The sequence below is a fragment of the Lonchura striata genome, chromosome 9 (assembly GCF_046129695.1).
Source record: "Lonchura striata isolate bLonStr1 chromosome 9, bLonStr1.mat, whole genome shotgun sequence".
NCBI lineage: Eukaryota > Metazoa > Chordata > Aves > Passeriformes > Estrildidae > Lonchura > Lonchura striata.
The window spans coordinates 1,978,296-2,002,437 of record NC_134611.1 but is presented as its reverse complement, the minus strand read 5'-3'; the positions used below and the strand labels follow the sequence as shown (position 1 = coordinate 2,002,437).

Here is a 24,142-nt window from a genome sequence, read left to right as displayed (position 1 = left end):
GGCTTCGGCTGCTCCTCTCCGTGGCTGGCAGATGGTGGTGGCCAGCAGCTCGGCTGGTGGCTGAGATGCTCTTTGCTGCCCTGGCTCCCCCGGGGCCGGAGGTGCCTGTTGGAACGCAGAAGATGCTCATTAATTAGCCTCCCCCGGGACCGCTGTCTGTCATCTTCCTGCCTCTGCTGGAGACAGTCCAAAGGAGCAGCCTGGGGACACACTGCTTTCTCCTGCCTCCACGGGCAGGGATTCCAGCACCCTGCATCCCTCTTTAACCACGGGCAGGGATTCCAGCACCCTGCATCCCTCTTTAACCACGGGCAGGGATTCCAGCACCCTGCATCCCTCTTTAACCACGGGCAGGGATTCCAGCACCCTGCATCCCTCTTTAACCACGGGCAGGGATTCCAGCACCCTGCATCCCTCTTTAAACACGGGCAGGGATTCCAGCACCCTGCATCCCTCTTTAACCACGGGCAGGGATTCCAGCATCCTGCATCCCTCCCCAGCCATGTGCTGGGGGTCAGTGGAGCATCCCTGTGTCCCCACTCCAGCGGTGTGTTTAGGAGGAGATGGATAAATCCAGTGCCTTGCATCTCCACAGAGCTGCAGGGAAGGCAGAGCCAAGGAGCAGAGGGCACCAGACAGGGCCCCCAGGTGCCTTCCAGCTCTCAACCTGCCTCTCATCCATCTCCCGAGTGTTTTCCATGCTGCTTTGCTTTATCCCTGCCTGTTGCTCGTGCAAAAGCTCTTTCTACCCTCCCCTCCCCGGTGCCGGCTCCCCACCAGCATGTCCCCTCCTTCCTTCCTGCTCCCTGCGGCTGAAATGAAGTGCTGGAGTATTTCAGGGATGTCAAAACATACCATTAGTCACGGGCGTGAGGCCTCGTGCCTGGGGAGAGGCTGCTGAGCTCTCTGTCAGGCTGAGAAATGATCAGGGCAGGCGGGAGCCCGGGGGCTTGGGCGAAGGCTTTGGGCTTTCTCCCTTTCTGATACCTCCGGCATCATCCTGGCTTTGCTCTGAGCAGCTTGGCTCGGGTGTCCCCTGGCACCAATTGTTCCACAATTCCCCAGCGGTGGCATCTGCAAAGTGAGGGGGGTGGGATTCTCCCCCCAAAAAATCCCATGTCAAGGCAACCCTCTGCTTGTACTATTTATTGGCTCAGAAGGGTTGTTTTTCTCCTCTTCAGCAGAGATGTGTTGGGATCTGTGCTCCCTGCTTCAGAGGCCGCCTGTTGTGGATTTAAATCCAATATTGGGTTTTCCAGGCAGTTGTTTAAAGGAACCAGCACAGGCACTAAGACACTCCCTCTGGCAGTTTGCCATCCACAGGCATCTGTGCTTCCCAGCCTGGTTCTGGGTTATTGTTCTATTTCTTTAGTGCCAAAACACTCAATTTCCTGTCACTTAATGAGCAGGGAATGGGGGATCCCATTAAAAACACCCCAAGCTCCTGGTGTGCAGCGCCTGCCCCTGGCATTGGTGAGATGCTGGAGATGTCTGAGCCTGATCTCTGCAGGAAGGGCAGCAGAAAACTCAACATTATCAAGGGGAAGAGACTCAGCTTCATCTGCTCCCATGGTTCTGCAAGGACTGCTGCCTATAAATAAGCACAAACCAGCTGGAAAGGTACCTCAAATCCCAGAGGTGTGGGCAGGCCTGAGCCTTACCCCTGACAGCACATCCCTGGAGAGAGCTCATTAAGCTGTGGCTAACATTTTTGTGGAGTGTTCTGGTGCAGCCAACATTTGGATTCCCCTTGCCTCGTTTCTCCAAGCTGCAGGCAGAAGGTGCTGAGGCTTCCCAAGCAGGGCTGGGAAATCGTACCCGGCTTAAAATTAATTAAAGCTTGCCTTTCAAGGAAAAGAGCACCTCTTGTGCACGCCCCCATGTCCTGGAGGAGCCCCATGGTGGGTCAGGGTGGTACTTCCATGTCGGTTTTGAGATGAGTTTTAATTGAAACCTCCTGTGCTGACTGTGCCTGAGAAAATCAGGCTGTAACTAATGGGAGTCATTCAAGATGGTGGCTAATTACTGTGATTAACCAAGCAACACTTCGGGCTACTCTTCCTCCTGCTCTGCCTCTCATCCTGGCCTCTGGGGAGAGAAGGCTGCAGCAGGCAGGGAAGGATCACATCCTACTTATTTGGGGGATTGGGAGGTGGGGCACAGCTCCCCAGCAGTGGGGTTGTGTGTATGGCCATCTCTGAACCTCTGCTTTCCCTAAAAATAGGAGTTTTTCTCTCTGGAAGCAGCTGGTGAGGGGAGTATTGTTGTTGTGGGCATGGCTGGAGCTGGGACCCTTCCTGTGGTGTGATACAGGGTGAGAAACTCCATCCCAAAATCTTACAAGTGTGAGTTGAGACATATGGGACGTGTTGGAAAACAAGAGGCCAGCCCTTGGGTTTTCCTTTGTGGGATTTTTTTTCCCTGTGATGGGGTCCCTCCTTCAGTTCTTCCCCACCCAGCGATGGCTTTGGATGTTTGATTATGGATTGCCAAACCCTCAAAAAGCCCTGTTTACAAAACCTGTCCCTGATGTCTGGTTCCGTGGGCTGCGCTTGGCTCCCTGAGAAATGTGTCACTTGCAGCGAGCGTTATTTTTAGAGCTGAGGTTTGCAGAATGCAAAGGCTGGGCAGGTTTTTCCAGGGTGCCAGATTCCTGGGAGGAGGAGGAAGAAGAGGGGACTGGGTTGATCTCTTGTTCTGTGCCACTGCGTGGTGGCTGCTGTTTCACCAGTGTCCTTTGGTGAGATGGTGCTCACGTGGCTTTTCCACATCTATGTGGGGATTTGTGGATCCTTTAGGTGCCTCTCTACTTGTCCTTCCTTTTGGTTCTCTGTAGTAGGCACATTCTTCTCTCTCTCAGGATTTTTTCATAGAGGAGCACAGAGAGAAGAAAGAGAAAACAATTTCTATTTCTGCTCCTTGTTTTCCCATGTAGAATGTGTTTGGAGAATTGTTTCCCTGGGGTGATTGCTTGGTTGAATTCTGGTGAGGATTGTTTGAGCTGATGGCCAATCCAACCCACCTGGGGCTGGGCTCTCAGAGAGGGTCACAAGTTGTGGGTGAGTTAGATTTGGTAGCTAGAAAAAGTAGGTTTGTAGTTTTAGTATCTCCTTTAAATAGTATATTAAAGTATTATAGTATAGTTCTAATAAAGAAATCATTCAGCCTTCTGAACTGGAGTCAGAGACCATCATCTCTTCCCACTGGGTTCACCTGCATTTACAGCAGTGCTCCTTGCTCTGTGTTCAGTGCAGTTCCTGCCTCCCTGCTCCATCTTTGGAGGCTGGTGCTGCCCTGGAGGCTGCTCTGGGTTGCTGATCTCTCTGCCAGTGCCTGTCCTTCCAGCCCTTTTCCTTGCTGGAAAGTCCTTCCAGCCCTTTTCCTTGCCTGGGAGCAGCTGCACTGTGTCCAAGGTTGGTTGGGATGGACAGACAGCAGGAATGGGCTGGGTGTCAGCTGCTCTGGAGCTGTGGGAAGCTGTCCTGGCAGGAGGGCTTTGCTTTAGCCAGGTCCACCTTCCCTCCTGTCTGTGGAGCTCCTCCCTCCTTCCAGCCTGCTTCTGATCCAGGCTGGAAAGCCACCAGTCTTGCACCCTGTCCATCAGTCTGATGTCCTGTAAATCCTCTCCTGCTCCCCCTCTCTGCCTCCTGAGCCCTGGGAGAGGCTCCTTCCCCTTCCAGCCCGACGTGTCCTGGAGCTGTCACTCCTGGAGCTGTCCCAGGGCCATCCCCTCTATAGATCCTGGGGCAGCAGAAGTGCTGCTGCTGGGTCTTGGAGCACTCTGCAGTGTCACAGTGGGTGAGGGATGCCCTTAAATGCCTTTTTGTGGGTTGAGGTGATGCTGGGCAAGGAGGGGAGGAAATCAGCTCCTCAGGGTGATCCAGGGAATCCACGGACATCCTGTGTGTTGGACCAGGGTGCAAAACCAGCACACCATGGACGAGGATGTCCCCCAGCCTTGGAAGCAACAGTTTGGGTTGGTATTGAAATGCTTCTGTGGCTTGAAGCTGGTTTGCATTAGGCAAAATCATGAGAAGCAGTAAAAAGGGTGAGAAGAGGGTAGAAGTTTTAAAAGCATCCAAATTTGATGGTGTATGCAATAGAAAGGGCAATGGGAAGCTGAAGGTTTGGAGGCTTTAGGTTTGAAAGCCATCTTTTTAAGTCTGGTGCTGTTTTTCATGTGCTGGATGTGATATAAAAAGCAAAACTGAAATGAAGTGTGTCTGCTGTGTTGGAGTAGACAGTTTCCACCTGATAAAATGACTTTTTTTCTTTTGTCTCCCCCTATCTTGGCACTTTTGCCCCCAGCAGATCTTTGCTGTCCTGTGCCTGTCTACCACCCCACACCCTGGGCAGGCAGCACCTGTGTGTGCTATTAAAGATCTTGCAGGGAGAATTTCTCACTCTGCTGCAGGATTTCCCCTTCTCCCACTGAGTTATGGTCCAGGCTCTCGAGCTGGACCTTTGGGGTGGTGCTTTCCCTCTCCCAGCACTGTGTGGCCAGGGATGCTGCAAGTGTGCCCTGCCTGCCTCCTGTTCCAGCGCCTGCTTCCAGCCAAAATCACCTGCCAAAGCTCACTCTGTGCCTGCCACGTCTCACCCGACTCACTTGTGACTGTCATGACTTTGTTTTAGTCACTTTGTCTGTGTTGCTCATGCGGGGAGCAGTTAGTGTTGCTCAGAGCGTTTATTAGCCTTGAAGCCGTCACCTATTTCCTACTTGTTATTCCAGGTATTTAATTTGCTTCTTGAAAGCTGGAGCTTGTTTTCCCTGTGTTTCTCTCTGAAGGGAGGTGGTTTTTCAGCTTCTGCCTCGGAGAGGGGGTGATGGAGAGGGCTTTGGTGTGCCTGGGGCTGTGGCTGAGCCTCAGAGCTGGGCTCTGACCTGGCGCTGTCCCTTGCTGGGGTTTTTGGGTGGCTGGAGCTCGCCCAAAGCTGTAACCTGAATTAATGTTTTAATTATGCTGCTCTCTTCCCCAAGGGCTGTTCTCTTTGTTTTGAATTTCTTAAGCTCTTGGCATGCGTTTTCCCCTGCTTCCCTCACCGTGCAGCTCTTCCCAGGATGAGCTGGGGTGAGATGATGAAAAGAAAAGCTGAAGCTGCTCTGATGGCTCAAATATGTATTTTACTAATAAAGGCTTCCTCTGTGAATGAAGTGCCCAGCAGCAGGAGCAGACACAAAGCAAGGATTTAAATGCTTGGAAAAAAATCAGATTGGAGAGGGAGCAACTGATGGTGTTTTCATCTCTCTCTGTTATTTCTCAGTTCCCTTAATAATTCAGGTGGGGTTTTTTTCTATATTGAACAGACCAGACTTGGCAAATAAGCGGAATGTGGCTCCTGGAGCTACAGAATAAGTACTGAACCTTGACAGTTCTTTCTGGGTGATATTGGATTCCTGCTATTAGAAAACACAAGTACCCTACACCAGGAATTGATCACCTTGTCTTGCAGCACATTATTATTATTATTATTATTATTATTATTATTATTATTATTATTATTATTATTATTAACTCACACTGGCAAGTTGGGGTGGGAATAACCTCCCCATCCCCTGCCTCAACTTCAGGGGCTTCTCTGAAGCTGGTCTGGGTGGATGTGGCCACAGAAAGAGGCGTTCCCTGTGTGATTCTTGTGCCTTGGTGCATGTTCTGCACCCCTCCAATCACCCTGGCTGCCGGTGGCTATGGCTGCATCACTGTGAGGAGAAGACAAATCACCTCCCTCAGGCCATGCTTGGCTCCCAGCACAATGTAGAAAATCTGTCCTGGAGTGCTTAATGTGTGTCCAAAGGGCTGGAGGGTGTGGGTGACTTGAAAAGATCTCCTTGTGTGTTGGTTCCATTAAATGTCTTTGGGGTTTTAATCCCTTTTCTCCTCTTGTTTTGGGGTGGATCTGTAGTTTGGTGGATTCAGAGGTTGAGTGCTGCAGGCTCTGGGCTGCTCCTGCTGTTTCCTTCAGCCAAGGAATGTAAATATTGCATTGGGATATAGAAATGTGAGGCTTTTAGTTTGTCACCTACAAAAAAATTGCTGAAAAACACTAGCTCTTGGTTTCTTGTATTAACTCTTGGCTTCTTGTATTAACTCTTGGCTTCTTGTATTAACTCAACTCTTGGCTTCCTGCATTAATTTTTGGGAATTAACTGCATTAATTTTTCTTGCATTAACTTTTCCAGGTCTGTCTGTTTTCTGAAACTCAGCACCAGGAGGGAGGGCTGGGAGGGATTTCTGGTCCAGCCCTATTTTGGCTGTGGAACATTTTACTCTGGTGGCCTCTCAGCGATGCTTGATGGAGTTGAGGATGCTGTTGCCTCTAGTTCATCTTGTGAATTCCAGATAACTGCATTTCTCATCTCTTCTCCAAACTCACGTTTTTCCACATCATGCTGCTTTTCTGGATTCTTGAGTAAACCAGCAGCTTGCCTGGTGTGTGTTTTCCTGGAGCCTCAGTGCCTGGGGCTGCTTTGGGAATTGCCAGGCACTGCTGCTCCTCTAGTTCTGAGCCAGGATTGCATCTCCATGCCGTGGCACCTTAGGCTGGGCCAGCCTTTCCCCTGGAGTGAGCTGAATTTTCCCTGATTTCCTGCCTGCAGATGCCATAAACAACCAAAGCATCCTTGGGGCACACTGTGGTGGATTGGGGTGGCACCGTGTTTTTAGCTCTGTAGTGGGACATGGTCGTGCTGGGAGTGCAGAGCTCACTGCCCCAGACTTTCCTGTGTGGAAAACCTCCAGCTGGGTCAGAGCTGGCCCTGGGGATGCTGGGGAGCTCTGTGCAGGTTTGGCTGGGGGGTTGAGCCCCTTCTTCCCTGCCGAGAGCAGGAGCTTGGCACAGGAGATGTCCGAGCTCTCTGCACCAGCCTGGTGGGACTCGGTGGGAAGCCCAGCAACAGGGGTGAAATCAGGCCAGGTCTGCTGGGTTTTGGTTGAACTCTCATCCCTGCCACTCCTCGTGAAGTGCCAGCCTGGTGGCTGCATGCTTCTTACTCTCTCCCAAGGCAGTGTGGGACCAGCCTGTGCATCCATGCCCTGCTTTGGACCTGGGGGTGGAAGTGCAGGTTTTACTTCTTAAATAATGAGCTGCTGCAGTGGATGCTGAATTCGATGGCAGCAGTGACAGACCATGAATACTGTTGTCCTTTTGTCCACAATATGTTGTTATGGAAGTGGGTTTTCCCTCTCCTCTTCCTTTTGACTTAATTTGCCATTTGCAACACAGGGGAATTTCTGGGAGGCTGCTTCTACTACAGGTTATTTTTATGGTTTTTTTTTTTTTTTTTTTTTTCCTTTGCTACAGTAGCTTTAGAAATTTATCGCTGCTCTGCTTTAGGGCTTTTTTTTTTTTCTATTATTATTTCTTTCCTCCTGGCATATGGAAATAGCAAGCTTGGGAAAAATGCAATCCGTTAGCCGTTTCAAGCAGGCTCTACATACACAGGGCTCCACGTCTCTCAGCACACTGAGATTTTTAGAAACACTCGGTACTGGCCTCGTGTTACAGCACCTGTGGGATGTGGAAAGCACTCAAACCTCTTCTAGAGATGCATTGCTTGGTGTGTAGCATCCTCAGCCAAGGCTTGTTTGGGCTTTCGGCTGTGTGGTGGGGTCTGTGCTGTGCTGCTTTGGTTTCCAGGTGGGGTGGGAAAGCCTGGAAGTGAAGGGATCTTGGCCCAGAGGTGTTGGCTCAGCTCCTGGCAGTTTGCTGGGACACCCTTGGAGGTGAGGTGAGTACCTGGGCTTGTCTTGGATCTCCTCCAGGCTCTGGGTGATTGCACACTTTGGCTGGAGCTCCAAGGTGGCTGCAAAGAGCCTTAAACCACTGTGAATCATCCTTGCTTCCCAAAAGCTTCTCCAGAAGGGTCCCTTAGGTGCCAAGGCTTTGAGTCTTGTGCCTCCCAGCACTGCAGGGATGCTGACAGCTTGGGAAGCTCTTTGCAAGTGGCCTGACACCTTCCTTGAGCGCTCACTGGTGCTGAAAATCTTCCCTGCTGAGCTTCTGGGGCCAGGGTTGCTCTGCAAAATAAACCTGGGTGTGGCAGAAAGGAGCCAAGGTACAGCCTGTGTGGGCAAGGCTGGGGATCCATCCTGAGGGGCAAAACCTCCCCGGGATCTGCTCTGGTCTGGAGTGAGCTGGCTCGTGTAGGAGTAGTTTTAGCTTGAAGGGGTCAGTGCTTTGGCTCAAGGGTGTTTTGGGAGGAGGTTTGGCAGATGTATGTCTTTGTGTCCAACTGGTGCTTCCTCAAGAAATTCTGGAGTGGTTTGGGTTGGAAGGGACCTTGAAGATGAGCTTGGTCTAGCACCCCGTGCTATGGGAGGACACCTTCCACAAGACCAGGTTGCTCAAAGTGGCTTTGAGCACTTCCAGGGATTCCAGGCCATTCACAAGCAGGGAAGGAGGGAAGAGCAAGGTTCTGGACACAAGGCCTGCTTCCTCCCTGGTGGCATGTTGGAATTGTTCCCTCACAGGAAAAAGGACCAGGACAGACCCTTTCCCTTCACCTGTTTTCCTGGACCCATGGCTGCCCCATCCCTGGAAGTGCTCAAGGCCAGGCTGGATGGGGCTTGGAGCAGCCTGGTGTCCCTGCCCGTGGCACAGGGCCTGGAACAAAATCATCTTTAAGATCTCTCCCAGCCCAAACCATTCACTGGGTCTGACCATTCCATGAGCCCCAGTGCAGTGGAGCTTGGTGTTGCTTGTAGGGGGGGTGACGACCTGAGCATTGCCTGTGGAGGGTGACAGATTTCTGTGGCAGTGTGGGAATCCAGAGCTTCCCTCTGGCTGACCTGGCAGCTCTGGGACCCTGGCAGGGGTCAGGAACCCCCCTGGACAGAGCCCCCAGAGACACTGGCTGTGATCTCTGTCTGTGGAAAAGAATTTTCAATCTTACAGCATGAATTACAAGCTCTGAGTGGTTGATATGAGTAATAATTAAGTGTGGCACGGGTGCAAAAGTAAAATTTTAGGATTCTAGATGAGGGGTCCAAGGGGGACAAGATGGAGGAAATTGGGTGTGCCTTGTCCTTTTTCTCCTTCTTCCTGCCCTCCATGTTTCACTGTGGTGTTGGCATTTTTCTGTTGGTTCAGGCTGGGGACACACTGTCCAACGTGGGTGACAGATATTGGCACGTTATTGTAAATCCAGCCCAGGGAGTTTCTGGTATTTAATGTTTGTCACATCCCACTGAGGGCAGAGCCCCACACGCTGCCCTGCAGGACAGAGCTGGGCAGGGCAGCAGAACATGTGAGAGATAAACAGAATAAACAACCTGGAACCAGCACAGACCAATTATGGCTTCTGCTTTGGCAGTGGGGCTGAGAGACAGAGACTTTCTACAATCTGGGAATCATCAATACCTCAGATTCTGACAGGGCTGAGCCTCTGGGCAGCTCTTGGAGAGGCCGTGCCCTCGGTCCTGGCAGCCCCTGCTTCAGGGCAAGCCTTGGTTTGCCTGGAGATGCCTGGTCCTGGCTGCAGTGCTGACCCTGTGCCAGGACTCTCTGAGATGGGGGATCCCATCTGGTGCTCACAGGCCTTGAGCACCCCCTGTTTTCAGCTTGGTACTGATTGCTGGGACTGTCCAGCCCATTTCAGGCAGAGGGAATGGTGTAAAACCCAGGAACACACGAGTGTGGCATTCCCAAATGGTGGTTCTGTGCTGCTGTGATGGAGTTTCGATGCACCCCAGGCAGATCACAGACCCTGGGGGAGGACTGGAGCCCTCACAAGTGGTTCAGTTGGCAGCTGACACACAAGCAAGGTTCAAAGCAAGAAAATGACCTGGTTTAAACCTGCAATGTTGGATGGCAGTCATGTATCAGTGCCAGGGAGGGTGGATGTGTCAGCCTGCTCCCTTCTGGGAGGGATGGATTTCGGTCGCTGTGCAGGTGGGGGCTGGGGGCCGTGGAGGATGATTGCTTGGTTCTCCCCAGCTCAAAATGCTGCTGCTGCTCCGAATCCTGCTGCCAGACGGTGGATGGCTGGCATGGGGAAAATCTGAAGCTATTTAGGAAGGAGTGAGTGGGCAAGGGGAGAGAGAAGAGGGGGAGTGACGCTGCCAGAATTAGCCCTGCCCGCTGCTGTGGGGCTGCGGGCCAGTGGGCTCTGCTGGTGGCCAGCGTGGGGGTGGTGGTGGGCACAGGGCTGTGCTGGACAGCTGGGCAGTGCCAGCTGGCTGTGCCACGCTGGGGAGAGCCCCGTGCTGTGTGCAGCCTGGCTTGGGTGGCATATGCTGCCAGTCTCGTGCCGCCGGGCCTCAGCCATCCTGGAGATGTCTAAAAGTTCCAGATGGCAGCTCCTTGGTGGAAAAAGAGCTCTGTGTGTGGGGGGGGTCAGTGGAAGAGCCTTGTCTGGAGCCCCTTCAGAGCTGGAGAGGGATGGATGGGGGACCACCAGCCCAGCAGTCACCGCAGTTGTCATGGTTTGACATGGTGAGGGCTGATCACACATGTGGTGATGTCCAAGCTCCACGGGCATGTGCTGCTGCAAAAGGGCCAATTCTGTGATGGATTTAGGAACTGATTGAGCTGTGGGGCCTCATTCCAGCAGGGAGATGGAGCTGATGAGGGGAGCAGACAGCTCGGGTCATGCCTGGACTGGCTGCTCAGCCAGAGCTGTGGAGAATGTTGGGTTGGACTAATGCATGTCTTATATAAAGAAGAAATGGGATGTGCATTGCTCTTTTCCCACTGGATCTTCCCAGGCTCCAGCTGTCAGCCGAGCTTGGAGGTTTGGGTTAGGCTGTTGTTCCTGGCTGTGCCTGCCCTCCTCTCCTCCACGAATTAGTCTCATCCTAAATTTGAGCTCCTTTGCACCGTGCTTAAGCGTCCCACAAAGCAGCTGTCTGGCAGGAAGGCTGCTGTGGCACAAACGATTCTGAGAAACGTGCTTCAGAGGGATGGAACAGCGGAGAGGAAATAATGCCACAAAGAGGAGAAGGAGGGAAGGCAGGCACGGCTCGGCGCCAGCGATTGGAGCGAGAGGATAAAAGCAGGGAAAGCAGCTGGATCAGCTCTTGTTGGAAGAAGAAGCATTTAGAGGAGAGGGAGCCCAAGGATAAGAGAGTGGCTTTGGTCCAAAGGGAGGTGCTGGAGCTGCTGTGAGGAAGCAAGGCAGAAGGGGGTGATCAGAACTGCTGGGGCTGTGGTTTGGAGCAGGACTGGCACTGGAGCAGGACTGGCATTGGAGCTGGGGGAAGAGCTGTGTGGCTGGAGGGACAAGAGGCCACTGATGATGGCTGGGGTCCAGCTGGGTGTCTCTGAACGAGCAATGCCTCCAAAGGCTGTGCTTCATGCCTGTCTCCTTGCCCAGATGGTTTCCAGAAGCACAGACCCTCCACTTGGCAACTTAGCAAAGCATCTGGGCTCACGGCCAGGCTGGCTTAGACCCTCTGCAGGGTCCAGCCTCTGGCAGCCAAGAGGAAGCAGCCAGACTTTCCTGAGGGATTTGGTGGTGTCCCCTGAGCAGGAGAGGGGCCCCTGGGACTTCCTGGGAGTCTGTGCATTGAGTAGGAGGTGAGAACTGTGTGCTTGCTGAGCCAGGTTATTAGTCCTGGTGGAAGAAGCAGGATTGCTGAAATGTTCTTTTTAGCTCCACAATAACATTTATTTGTTTTGTTCCCATCTCCCAAAGTGTGGGAGAAACTGGGCTTGGAAGATGAGCTCTGGGGGTGTGTAGCAGCTCGGAGTGGCTGAGGATGGCAGGAATGGGGAAGGATGAGGAAGGGAGGGGCTGGTCCAGGCTATTGGCCCTAAGCAGCAGAGTGTCCTGGGACATGCTTTCCTAGCCAGTAGGGAAGCTGGTTACTTGCTGAAGGGTCCTCAGGGCCTGATTTCAGCATGTGTGATGCTGCCAGGGCAAGAAATTACTTTTTGGTGTCCATTTGTCCTGACCCTGCTCAAGCTAGAATGAGGCAAATCCACTCTGTTCTCTGTGGTAAACAGCAAAAAGCACAAGGAAAGGCTGCTTTTCCTCCTTTAAGGTGGAATCAGGAAGGTTTTGCTCCATTTACCAGGGATTTAGGGCCCTGCTCTTTCCTAATGATTATGGATATAGCTGCTGGTGAAGACCCTGCAGTGGGGGATGCACAGCACGTGCTCTCCATGGAATTCTGGAATGGTTTGGATTGGAAAGGGACCTTAAAGATCATCTCAGTCCATCCCCATCTTCCATGGAGGGACACCTTCCATGAGACCAGGTTGCTCCAGGTGGCTTTGAACACTTCCAGAGATGGGGCATTCACAACATCTCTGGGCAACCTGTGTCTCACCACCCTCACCAGGAGGAGTTTCTTCCCCCTTGCAGCATGGCAGGCCAGACTTATCCTTTATCCCCTTCCCTTCTTCACCGTGCAATTTGTGCAAGAGATTGTCTTAATTTTTACACAAACAATGAGACCTTTTCAGCGAGTCTTTGTGCGTAATGGGAGCAGGAGTCAAAGAAGAATAAAGCCTGCTGTCGCTCACCTTCGTGGCATCCCTTTGTTTTCCCCTCTCAGGGGTGCTGTGACTCCTTTTGCCAGGAATCTGCTGTTTCCAGGATGGAGTAATTACCTGTGCAGGTCTATTAAGCACTGACACACATTGTGGCTCGTGAGTCACCTCAGCCAAGGCACTGTTGGAAATCAGAGCTTGTTTTCCGTGCCTTTGGCAGGTTAAACATTGATTTCGTGGCCAGGGGATGCCATCCCCACCATCCAAGCTGGGTGTCCTTCCTGCCCTATCCCAGCTCCTGGCTCAGGCAGCTGTTTTTGGAGAAGCCATAAGCAGGAGCATGCAGCCAGGGCTGGGATGAGTGCTGGTGATGCCTGGGATGCAGCAGGAGCCACTCAGGCCAGGGACAGCCCTCTGGGGAGCCTTACAGCCACTTCTGCTGGGAGAACTGCCTGAGGGTCCTAGGCTGCTCCAGCCTGGAGAAGGGAGAGCTCTGGGGAGACCTTAGAGCCCCTTCCAGTGCTAAAAGAGATCTGGAGAGGGACTTTCAAGAAGAGCACAGAGGGACAGGAGATGTGGGAATGGTTTCACATTGACAGAGGGTGGTGTTAGGTGGGATATTTGGAAAAAATTATTCTTGCCATGGCAGGGTAGTTTGAACTTGTCAGAATCTGAGGTATTGATGATTCTGATATTGTAGAAAGTCTCTGTCTGTCAGCCCCGCTGCCAAAGCAGAAGCCATAATTGGTCTGTGCTGGTTTCCAGGTTGTTTATTCTGTTTATCTCTAACATGTTCTGCTGCCCTGCCCAGCTCTGTCCTGCAGGGCAGCGTGTGGGGCTCTGCCCTCAGTGGGATGTGACAAACATTAAATACCAGAAACTCCCTGGGCTGCATTTACAATAAGGTGCCAATATCTGTCACCTATGTTGGACAGTGTGTCCCCAGCCTGAACCAACAGAAAAATGCCAACACCACAGTGAGACATGGAGGGCATGAAGAAGGAGAAAAAGGACAAGGCACACCCAATTTCCTCCATCTTGTCCCCTTTGGACCCCTAATCTAGAATCCTAAAATTTTACTTTTGCACCCGTGCCACACTTAATTATTACTCATATCAAACACCCTGTAGGATTGAAAACTCTTTTCCATGGCCAGAGATCACAGCCAGTGTCTCTGGGGGCTCTGTCCAGGGGGGTTCCTGACCCTGCCAGGGTCCCAGACCTGCCAGGGCAGCCAGAGGGAAGCCCTGGATTCCCACAGAACTAGATGGGCTTTAAGGTCCCTTCCAATCAAATCATCCTGGGATCCTGGGACCACATGTGTTCATCCTTGACACGGGCAAGCAAACTTTTCCCAGGGCAGTGCACAGGAGAACGGAATGCTTCAAGCATGGCTTCCAATTTTGCCTTCTCTATCTGCATCAAATCCACTTTATGGCTGTGGTTTCAAGCTGACCTGATGTCCCCCAGCAGGAGCAATGTTCTGCTCTCAGCTCCTTCCTGCAGCCTACTTCATTCCAGGTGGAAGGAGCCAGGGCTGGCAGCCTTCACAGCCAGCAGTGCTTCCCAGAGGCTGCTCTATTTATTTTTAAAAGCATTTTCTTTCTCTGTTGCACAGCAACTTCTAACACAGCCTGGCTCATGCGGGCAGCTCCTGCTCCTCTCCATACTTCAGCTGCTTTGGGGCTCAGGGAGATGGGGACTGATGCTGAGCTCTGATGTCGTGTGGGTTTTCTTGTCCCCTTTGAAATGTGCCAGCTCAGGCTGAGTTACCAGGCTTGGCAGCACTGCTTCCCATATTCCCATTCCTTGGGTGTGGGAGCAGCTGAGGTGTGATGTGCAGAGTCAGAGCTGCTGCTATGCATTAAAAAAAAAAAAAAATAGATTTATGCTGTCCTTGTGGTGGTGGGGCTCTGTCCATGGCCACCTGCATGCACTGGCTCTTGGATCAGCAAATATCCAGGGAATGCTGGGCTGGGCTGTGCAGGTGCCACCCTCCTGTGCCTGGGTAGGGGGACAGTTTGAGCCCCATGACTCGGGGCTGTTCCACACCTGTGCTTTACCTTGGGCACGACAGGGAGCCCAGGAGGGCAGTTCTGCCTTTCCAAGGAGAATCTCCTCGTGGTGGGAGCAGAGGGAGAAGAGCAGCGTAGCTCCATGGGGGTGACAGCCTGTACTCTTCTGCAGGAGCAGAGCTAATTCCTGGAGGGTGGCCTGGAAATTCTCTGGAGGAGTCCTGGCTGTGCCCTTCTTTGGAAAGCGAGCTCCTAAGGGCTCCTCTGTGCTCAGCTGTGCTGCAGGGCTCTGGAACTGTTGGTGCATAGATCCCTCTGGCTTTCCCATCCTGGATTATTCCCACTGCCAAGCTTGGTCCCTGCTGTTTGCAGAGCTGCTCCCACCGGAGCAATCCCTCTCCCCTGCTGGGTGGAAGAGCTCATACGTGGAAGGGGAACACTGAGCTGTGCCAGGCGTTGTCCCGTCTTCGCGGATGGCACACACCCCCTCAGGTCTGTCTGTCTGTCTTGTCTGTCTGTCTGTCTGTCTGCCTTTGCTCTGCTCGCTGGGGGTTTGGGATGCTGGTGTGGAGCTGCAATTGGGGGTGGCAGCTTGTAGGTGAGGTGGATGTGTGATGAGGGGTGTCTTGCCTTGAGCTGCAGAGACCTGCCTGCCCTGTGGGGAGACGGGTTGAGGTGAGGCTGTCTCAAAGGCGGTGCTGGACGAGGTTTGGGTTGTTAGGATGGGTGTTCCCAATCCTTCCCAATCTCTGTGCCTGCTTCTGCCTCTGTGTCAGCCCACACAGCCCCGTGTCTCACTGCCACTGCAGCAGGGACGTGCCTGCCCATGCTCTGAAAGCATCCCTGGGGCTGGGGTTTGCTGTCTCCTGGGGACAGGGTCCTGCTCCCCAGCAATCTCTGGCTCTCCTGGCTCTCTGTGCTGGAGAAGTGCTGAGCTCTTTGACGTGCATTTATATAAATAGTGAGCGGTGTTGTTTAACAGTTGCTCTTAAAGGAGAGGTAGATAATTTCATGTTTTGGTACTCCCAAAGCTGATCCCCTGGGAATGGTGCTCTGTAGGAGGCTCCTGTGCTCGGGGCTGTGCTAGCTGAGGTGAGCCCTGGTGCCTGCTGGGGGCTGGCTGGCCTTGGAGCTGCCTCCTGCCTGGGATGGGGCCTGAGCAGCAGCCTGGCTCTATTCAGGCTCAGCTCAGCTTTTCCTGGGAAGCAGAAGTGGTGCTGAGCCCTGAGGAGTGGACTCTGCTGCTGGAGCATCACTCCAGCTGTGACAGCCCCGGTGTGGCAGAACAAAAGCTGTTTCCCAGACAAAAGGCTGTCTGATGTCTGCTGCTGAAACTTATCCTGGCCTGGAGCAGCTCCTGGGTGTTCTGAACTCTGCTCTTTCCTCCATCTGATCTTTGCAGGTGTTCCAGGGGGCTTTGTTGTGTTGTTTTGGTATCACTATGGCCCAAAAAATAGTGTGTAGTATACGAGTGAGTGATGAGAAAATGATGTTTTTTGAGCCAAGTGGCCTTTCTTTGATTCCACCATGTCCCTCTGCCCTCAGCACACTGGCACATGTGATGCTGCCTTTCCTGACTCTCCCAATTTGGAACTTTTGACCTGACCCTTTCATCCACACCTTTTGCTGTGTGTAGGACTAAATTTGTGCAAGAAACCCTTCTTTCCTTTTCCTTTTTGTCTTGGTTAGGACACTTTTCCTTTTTCCTTTTTCCTTTTTCCTTTTTCCTTTTTCCTTTTTCCTTTTTCCTTTTTCCTTTTTCCTTTTTCCTTTTTCCTTTTTCCTTTTTCCTTTTTCCTTTTTCCTTTTTCCTTTTTTTCCTTTTTTTCTTTTTCCTTTGTCCTTTTCCCTTTCCTCCTTTTCCTATCCTCCTTTTCCTTTCCTCCTTTTCCTTTCCTCCTTTTCCTTTCCCTTTCCCTTTCCCTTTCCCTTTCCCTTTCCCTTTCCCTTTTCCCTTTTCCCTTTCCTCCTTTTCCTTTCCTTTTCCCCTCCTTTTTCCCTCCTCTCCTCCCTCCTTTCCTCCCTCCTTTCCTCCCTCCTTTCCTCCCTCCTTTCCTCCCTCCTTTCCTCCCTCCTTTCCTCCCTCCTTTCCTCCCTCCTTTCCTCCCTCCTTCCCTCCCTCCCTCCTTCCCTCCCTCCTTCCCCCCATTTAAATCCCTCTGTTACTGGTGTACAGAGCTCCCAAGCCTGGATTGCAGCCCCAGCTCTCCCTGGGTCCCAGGGATGCTGTGGGAGCATCTTCCCAGCAGAGCCACCGCCAACCTGCCAATGCTGGGAGGCTTTGGGAGGGGGGATTGAATCCCACAAACTTTCGCCCGCTATCAAATGACTCTCCCAAAAAGAACCCACTCCCCAGCTGGCTCCCATGGGCGCCGTGCCGCGCAGCCCCAGGTGGGCTGGAGCACCCAGAGCTGACCCAGGCAGGGCTTACCCAGCCCAGCATCCGTGTCGCTGCCAGGGGAGGTGCACGTGGCAGGGGAGGAAAAGGCCACGAGGATGAATCAGCCTCTCTCGCAGCCCATCTGTCTCTGTTTGGAAGGGCCCCACGCTGAAATTCTTCCCAGCGCTCGGAGGTTCGCTGCTCTGCTTTTCCTCAGTTCCCCTTCCCCCTTGGAGCAGGGACTGGTAATTAACAGGGATTGGTAATCAAGCATGGCTCTTGATTGTCCTGGAAACCAAGTGGCCCCCTGACCTGGGCAGAAGCAGGTCAGCATCCCGTGCCTCGGGAAGGGAAGGGTGGAACCAGGCCACCACATCCCAGCATGTGAGTGCCCAGGGAGACAGCCAAACTGGGGGAGGAGACATCATCTTGAAACATAAATTTTAAGGAATTTAGAGATTTTAGAGGAGCTAAGATTTTAGTTAGAAATAAGCCTTGCTAGAGTTAATGAAAATAATAATAATAAATGAGTAGGCCTAGATGAAGTTAGGAGTTAGGAGTTAACTAGTAATTGATTGCTTGTCAGCACAATGTTGAGTTAGCTGGGTTTATAATGAAGAATACAGAGACTGACAAACAGCTTTAGGAACATAAGACAATTGTGGCCTCCTCTGTTCTGAAACCAATTGAAGACAAGGAATGGGAGTTCTACCAAGAGTTCATTTGTCATATTGGCATTGAAAAGGTAGAAAGGCCAGAAGGTGGAAGACTTCATTGACTTCCTCATTTTGGGACCCTTCCCCATGAAAGGGACACCGACCCATTTCAAGGGACAAACCACGCGTGCTGAATGGCTTTTGGAGTGATCAGCATAGGAAGCGAGGAATGGGATGTACCAAAATGATGAATATGTATTTTTATTTTGGGTATTCAATACTTGCACAGATAAAAAGACTCTGTAACCATCTGGAAGCTGCAGTGTGGATTTGGGAGCTATAAACACACACTTTCTAACTTTAAACTGTTAGAGAGTTTTTGTCCCTGACAGTTGGATATCGGTACTAGATCAATATCCTTATTTTTTCAATAAATCAATCTCCTGTGGGCTGGTGAAATGGAGAATCTGTGCCTGACCTGGGACATCCCCAAGGTGCTTGGGAGCAGCATCCTAGATGATCTCTTATATTGTGTGTATATATAGATAGTATACACCTTTTTCATACATATAGATGTTTAACAGCTTCTTGCTCTTGTGAAAAATGCATATTTATGATTGGCTTTTCGCAAATATTACAATGAATATTGTATGTGCAATGTTAGAAGTTATGCTGTATTAATTCTCTTACGTATTGTGTTAAGTCTAGTTTTAGGTTACAACATAATATTAAAATAGAGACTATGTATGTGGGGAAAGTTTTATTTTTTAGGGATGAGATACTCGCTTTGAGGAACACCTAAATCTTCCAAAGGAGAGGAATTTATTGCTTCTTATCAGAAGAAACTAATTTCTTCAGGCCTTGCTCAGACCCGAAGACACCAGGGGATTAAAGGAAACAGTTGACATACAACAGACAGAGTTTCTTTAGAGTAGAATGTATGCATAACCATGAAGGATATATGAATATGCAACAAGTGTATTGGTTTAAGGGTGATTCCTTTGTTCACAAGACATGCTTTGACTTAGTGTCCGAGAGCATCCCGATGTCTGCAATTCTTTGCTTTTTATTGTCTTGTAATTGTCCTAATCTAAACTTTAGTACTCTAATTGTATTATTATTTTTATAACCATTTTATTATTATTAAACTTTTAAAATTTTAAAAACCCAAGCGATTGGCATTTTCCACACTCTGATGCTGCTGTCGAAATCATCCTCCAAATCCCCAGGGAAGGATGCTGAGCCACGTTTGGAGGGCTCCAGCAGCTTGGTTACCTGTGGAATACAGCACAGCCAGGGTTTGTCCATCCTGTCCTCCCCGGGAAGGGATCTCTGCTTCCCGGCTCTCCGGGGACAGCTGGAGCTCAGCATTGGGAAGCTGAGCCCTGTGGACCGGCACAGCTTTTAAACCCTTTGCTTTAACTCCGGGGGTTTTGGTAAAAGTCGTTCAGATAATGGAAGCAAAGAGCTCACCCAGCGCTTTAAGTGCCGAGCGTAGTTATTATGGTAATACAGGCTAAAGGTTTGATTGCTGCCATCCTAACACAAACACACGCTCACAAAACCCCTAAAAGGAATTTCCTCCTCGGAGGGCAGCGCTGCTGCTGGGAACCTGCTCCTCCCTGCAGCTATTTATTAGTTAATCAGCTGGCAGAAGGGGGAAAAACGAGGCATGGTGTGAGATCTCTGGCTCTCCTGCCTGCTGGGGCTGTGGCACATGGCTGGGCTTGAGATAACAGGGTTGAGTCCCTTGAGGATGCTGTAGAGAGGAGCCGTGTGTGCTGCTTCTTCCATCACCTGTGCTCCTGTGCTTGAGAAGCCTTTTCTCGGTGGTCTGCGGGGTGGGCATGCTGCTTTTGTGTCCCATGCTGATGTACGGGCTGCTGATGTACACTGCCCAGTGTTTGGCTGTGTAAATTCCACGTGGGAAGTGAAGGGAAAGGAAGAGGAAGGAAGGAAGAAAGGAAAACAAAAGTTCCAATGTTTTTGTAGCCGAATATCCCCTTCTCCAATTCATTTTGGCTGTTCTCAGTGGTCATGCTTTTATCCAGATGATTTCTCTGCAGCAGGAGCAAATGGTGATTTTCCTGACTTTTATTGCTTTTAGAATGAAAACTGGGAGGCGAGAGCTTCTAGAGGCTTCACTTTAATGTATTGAAAGCCTGCTTTCTGTCACAGTGCAGCAGCTCCTTGGGTCTCCTGCATCAAATACAGACCAGTGTCCCATTTCTGGGCAGTGACATCCCTGTTCCTGTGGCAGGGGCTGGGAAATCATGTGTAGGATTTCATGGGGGGTCAATACAGGTGGATATGCCATTTTCCTTTGCTATTTTTAACCTCTAATTGTCATTAGTGGAGGTGTGAAGTCATCTTCTGCCTGTGAGCTGTGTGGCAGCCTGGGTTTATCCCCAGGAAAGGGCTGATCTGCAGCTGGAGGGCTCAGAGGCACTGAAACCTGAAGGGAGCCTACAAGAAAAATGGAGAGGAGCTATTTACGAGGGCCTGGAGTGACAGGACAAAGCAAAGTGGCTTCACACTGACAGAGTAGGTTTAAGTTAGATATTAGGAAAAAATTCTGCCCTGTGAGGCCCTGGCACACGTTGTCCAGAGAAGCTTTGGCTGCCTCAGCCCTGGAAATGTCCAAGGCCAGGTTGGAGGGGGCTTGGAACAGCCTGGTCTGGTGGAAGGTGTCCCTGCCCATGTCAGGGGAGTTGGAACGAGATGAATTTCAAGTTTTTCCCAACCCAGGCCATTTTGTGACACACACAAACACACAAGTTCTATGTTATTAGGAAAATCCAGGCTCGCAGCAGGGCTGCTGGCTGGCTCCATGGTCCTGGCTCTGGCCATGCCTCTTTCCAGCACAGCCCAAGCTTTGGGTTCCCACCAACAGGGGCAGGGCTGGCATTCAAACAGCAGAAACCAAATTACGTGAGCCAATGTGGTGTTTTCCCCATTCATTCCGATTTTGGGTAAAAATAAAGTGTTTGTTTTCAGTGTGTGAGGAGGGGTCCAAAGGCCAGAAGAGGGGCAGGTGCTCTGCTGCCAGATGCTCTGTACCTGGCATGTGGCATCCCTCGTTAGCATGAAACCTCTTCAGCTTTCCTTAACAAAATGTTCTGGCACCCTCCCTTCTCTCCTTGTCACTTCTCCAGAGGGAACGTGGCTTGTTCTGCTGGCAGCGTGAGCCCTGTTTGCTTGGGCGGAGGCAGAGCTAATTATTTCTGTTTATTTCCTCAAACTTTCTCAGTGTTTTGTTTGAGGGCTCTGCCTGATCTTTTCCACTTGCCCCCAAGCCTGGGAGTCAGCTGGAATGGGAAATGCCCTGGGAAGCATCAGCAGAGCCAGGGTCTGTGGGGATGCTGGACCTGCCCTTGGGATTTATCCTCATTTGCTCTTGGCTAATTGCCCTCAGGCATGGCTGAAACCTGGAGTGTTCACGCTTGGTGTGCATGAAATCCTCTCATCCTTGCCAAGGAAATGTTTAGGAAAAGAACAGGGCTAATGGTTGCTTAAAAAAACCCATAAAACACCCAAAACAAACAGAAGCTGAACAAAACATAACCAAGCAACAACAACAACAAAAAATAACTAAACCAAAAAGCTCACCAACCACAGGAAAAAGAAAACCAAAATCAAAAATGCTCCCCAAACCCAAGGAAATCTGGAGTTAAACTTTAAGAGGGGAGGATTGAGAATGAACAGAGCAATATGAAAAGGAAAAGCAGAAGTTGCTGGAAATTAGATATGATGAAGGTGTCCAGAACTGACTTGAAGAAGTAATTAATGCTCCTAAAAAAAGTCGCATGGGTAAGCAAAATAGTGGAGTGGAGGATCCGTTTATAGCTCTCAGTGGGAGCAGCCAAACTCCTCTTATCAATGTGCTAATTAATTTGCTGAGGCTCTTGCTGGCAGTTGTCTCCTTCTCTCTGGAGAGCTTGCCAAGGGCTGAGCACCCCTCGGGCTGGACTGGTTTAAATTTGAGGGTGACTTTGGATGCTTTCTATTTCCAGGCCAGCACCTGAAGGAAATGGGATGCTCCCCAGGGCCCTGCATCCCTTCCCCTCGTGAGGAACGGCAGGCTTATTTTGACTAGGATTGTGGCCATGTTGTCCCTGCAGTTGCTGTTAATTTTTTTCCCCTGTATTTAATTTATTTTGCTTCTGGCGTGGTGTTCCCCAGCTTTTATCCCATCCTCTCTTCTCACCTCCCTGTTTGTTCTGGAGGTATCTCCAAACGATGCCCTGGGAAGGGGTTCAGATGGTGATATGCTTAGTTTGCTGCATGACTAGGGGATTTAAATCCTCCTTTTCCTTGCTGGGTTGCTTTCTGCTGCATTAGGGATAGAGTTAGGAAGGCCTTGGCTGCCTTCTGCTTTCTCTCATCCCCTTTATCCCTTTCATCATGGGCAAATGCTGGACGGGGAATTGCTGGCACTGCCAAATCAAAGCCTTTCCTGCATCAATAAGAGACTGAACAGAGCTTTTCCACCATGAAAATAAAGCATTTCACCATGGCTTTGGGGGTAGTCTTGGCCACGAGCATCTCCTGTCTGTAGGGCATCCCCTGCTTTGCTTGGCCGAGGAGTGCTGCTCCGGGTGCTGTTCCTGGCACTGCTCCCCTGCCTTTGGCTCCCTGATGCAGCTCCCAGGTCAAAGCCACGCTGTTATTTCCCCATCCAGCCCCCTCAAGGGCTGCCTGTCTCGAGGCTTGCCTGGCTGTCCCTTGAGTGTGGGGCTGGAGGGGGATCTGGATGCTCCCGTAGAGAGAAACCGACCAAATGGAAGGAGCCCGGCGTGGTTTGATGCACGTGTCCCAAATCCTTTTTCCCATCTCATCCAGCTGTGCTGCTCCAGGGAGGGCTGGCTAATGGGTCAGGGAGCTGCAGGTTCAAGGGGTTCAGGTGGGAAGGATGAGGGAGGCAGGAGGTGCTGGCCCTTGCCCTAACCTTGGGGAGCTGGTGACGTGTGTCCTGCTGTGAGAGGGTCCGGCCCGACCAACCAAGGAGAGACGGGACTTTTGCTTGATGTGGGAGGAATGGAGGGAATCGTGGGGTGAACGGCAAACCCCTGAGCCTCCCTCTGTCCTGTTGCCTTGCAGAGTGATGAGCCAGAGCAGCAGCAGCCATGCTGGGGTTCGGGACGTGCTCCGTGGGCGCCCCGGCGAGGGCGGCTGAGCTGGACGCCGCCTCGTCCCGCTGCATCCTGGCCCTGCCCGAGGAGGAGACGTGGCGCCAGCACCGCCTGGGCCTGATGCAGAACACCCATTCCTGCAACCTGCTGGAGCCCCAGAGCCTGGCCCAGGCGCTGGTGTCCCGCGCCGCCTCCTTCGACGCCCTGTACGATGGCCGCTGCCGCGAGGGCGAGGCGCAGGCCGGCGCCGTGCAGCTGGGGCTGGGCCAGCTGGTGCCCGTCAGCCCCGACCTGATCAAGCGCCGGCGGGGAGGCCTCATCGAGCAGAGGGACATCATCAAGGCACACGAGGCACACAAGATGCAGAGCACGCCCCAGGCACGGAGGAAGGAGTGGGAGTAAGTACCGGAGAGCCCCCAGCCCAGGTGGGCAGCTGGGGGGCACTGGGAGCCTTCCCCATCCTGTGTGGGGCTGCTGGGAGGGACTGGGGGTGTCCTCTTGGCTCCTTGGGGGCAGCCAGGGACAGCAGGGCTCCATCTCCTGGCTTTGAGCCGGAGGGTGGCATCCCATGGGAACGGCTGCCAGAGGTCAGCCTACATCGGGGGTGGCTCTGTGTGGTGGAAAAGTCTCTCCTCCACCCCGAGCTTCCAAAGAAAGGCTCAGCAGTCTCTGTTGTTGGGTCTCAAGGCAGTTTATTGCAAGTTATCTAAAAGATTTTCTTCTGGGGCTGCTGTGGTTTGCTCACAGCTCAGGCAGAGGCACACACACACCCTGACATCCTCTCTGACCCCGACTGCTTCTTCTCTCCCCACCAGGGCTGCTGCTGTCTTTTATATGGTACATTACGTGTTACATGTTTACAGTTTTCCCCAATGCCTATTACCTATATTAAATGGTGCTTTTCTATCTTTTATATGGTACATTACGTGTTACATGTTTACAGTTTTTCCCCAATGCCTATTACCTATATTAAATGGTGCTTTTCTACTCTAAACCAATCTGTGAGTGCCAACACCACCAAGAACATGGAGGTAAGGAAGAAGAAAGAGGGAGGACAGGGCAGGCCCAAATCCCTCCATCTTAAATCCTCTGACCCCCATGTACAAAACCAAAACCCCCCTGTGCAGCACTCAAAAATTCTTCCCTCTACTTTGTGACTACTTCTACTCTAATATCTAAACTTTTGTGACTTCTTGTTCTTCCTGCAAGGTTGGTAAATCATTCCATGGTTCAAACCCAAAATCACAGCTGTTTCCAGCTGTGCCAGGGTCTCAAATGCTTCTGACCTGGGCCCGGAACATCCAAAAATGTCTGAGGGACATTTTGATTTCCAACAAATGGCATGTCCCCAGACTGGGGGGTGGTAGGCAAAAGTTGGAAGCTCTCTGTTTTGGAAGTCTTCAAGGCAGTTTCTCTTGGCTGTATCTGGGTATTTAGATAATGTTTGGGGCTGTTGCCTTTCTGCTTTTGCTGTGGCTTAACCCAGCTGAGAGGGGATTATCTGCAGATATGGTGGTTGGGGAC

The 24,142-nt window shown here is 51.5% G+C and overlaps 1 protein-coding gene across 9 annotated transcripts in view; it reads left to right on the top strand.

Annotated features, from left to right (window-relative positions):
• The window catches only part of CACNA1E (calcium voltage-gated channel subunit alpha1 E), a 142,880-nt gene that overhangs the window by 2,184 nt on the left and 116,554 nt on the right, over positions 1-24,142 (top strand). For all 9 annotated transcript variants that reach the window (XR_002466839.3, XM_021545916.3, XM_077785285.1 and 6 more), the window contains exon 2: positions 22,587-23,016. Coding sequence is in view for 8 of the 9 variants with exons in the window: in XM_021545916.3 (XP_021401591.1) it covers positions 22,613-23,016 (404 nt within the window). In the remaining variant the exon portion in view is untranslated. The remainder of the gene's footprint in view (positions 1-22,586; positions 23,017-24,142) is intronic.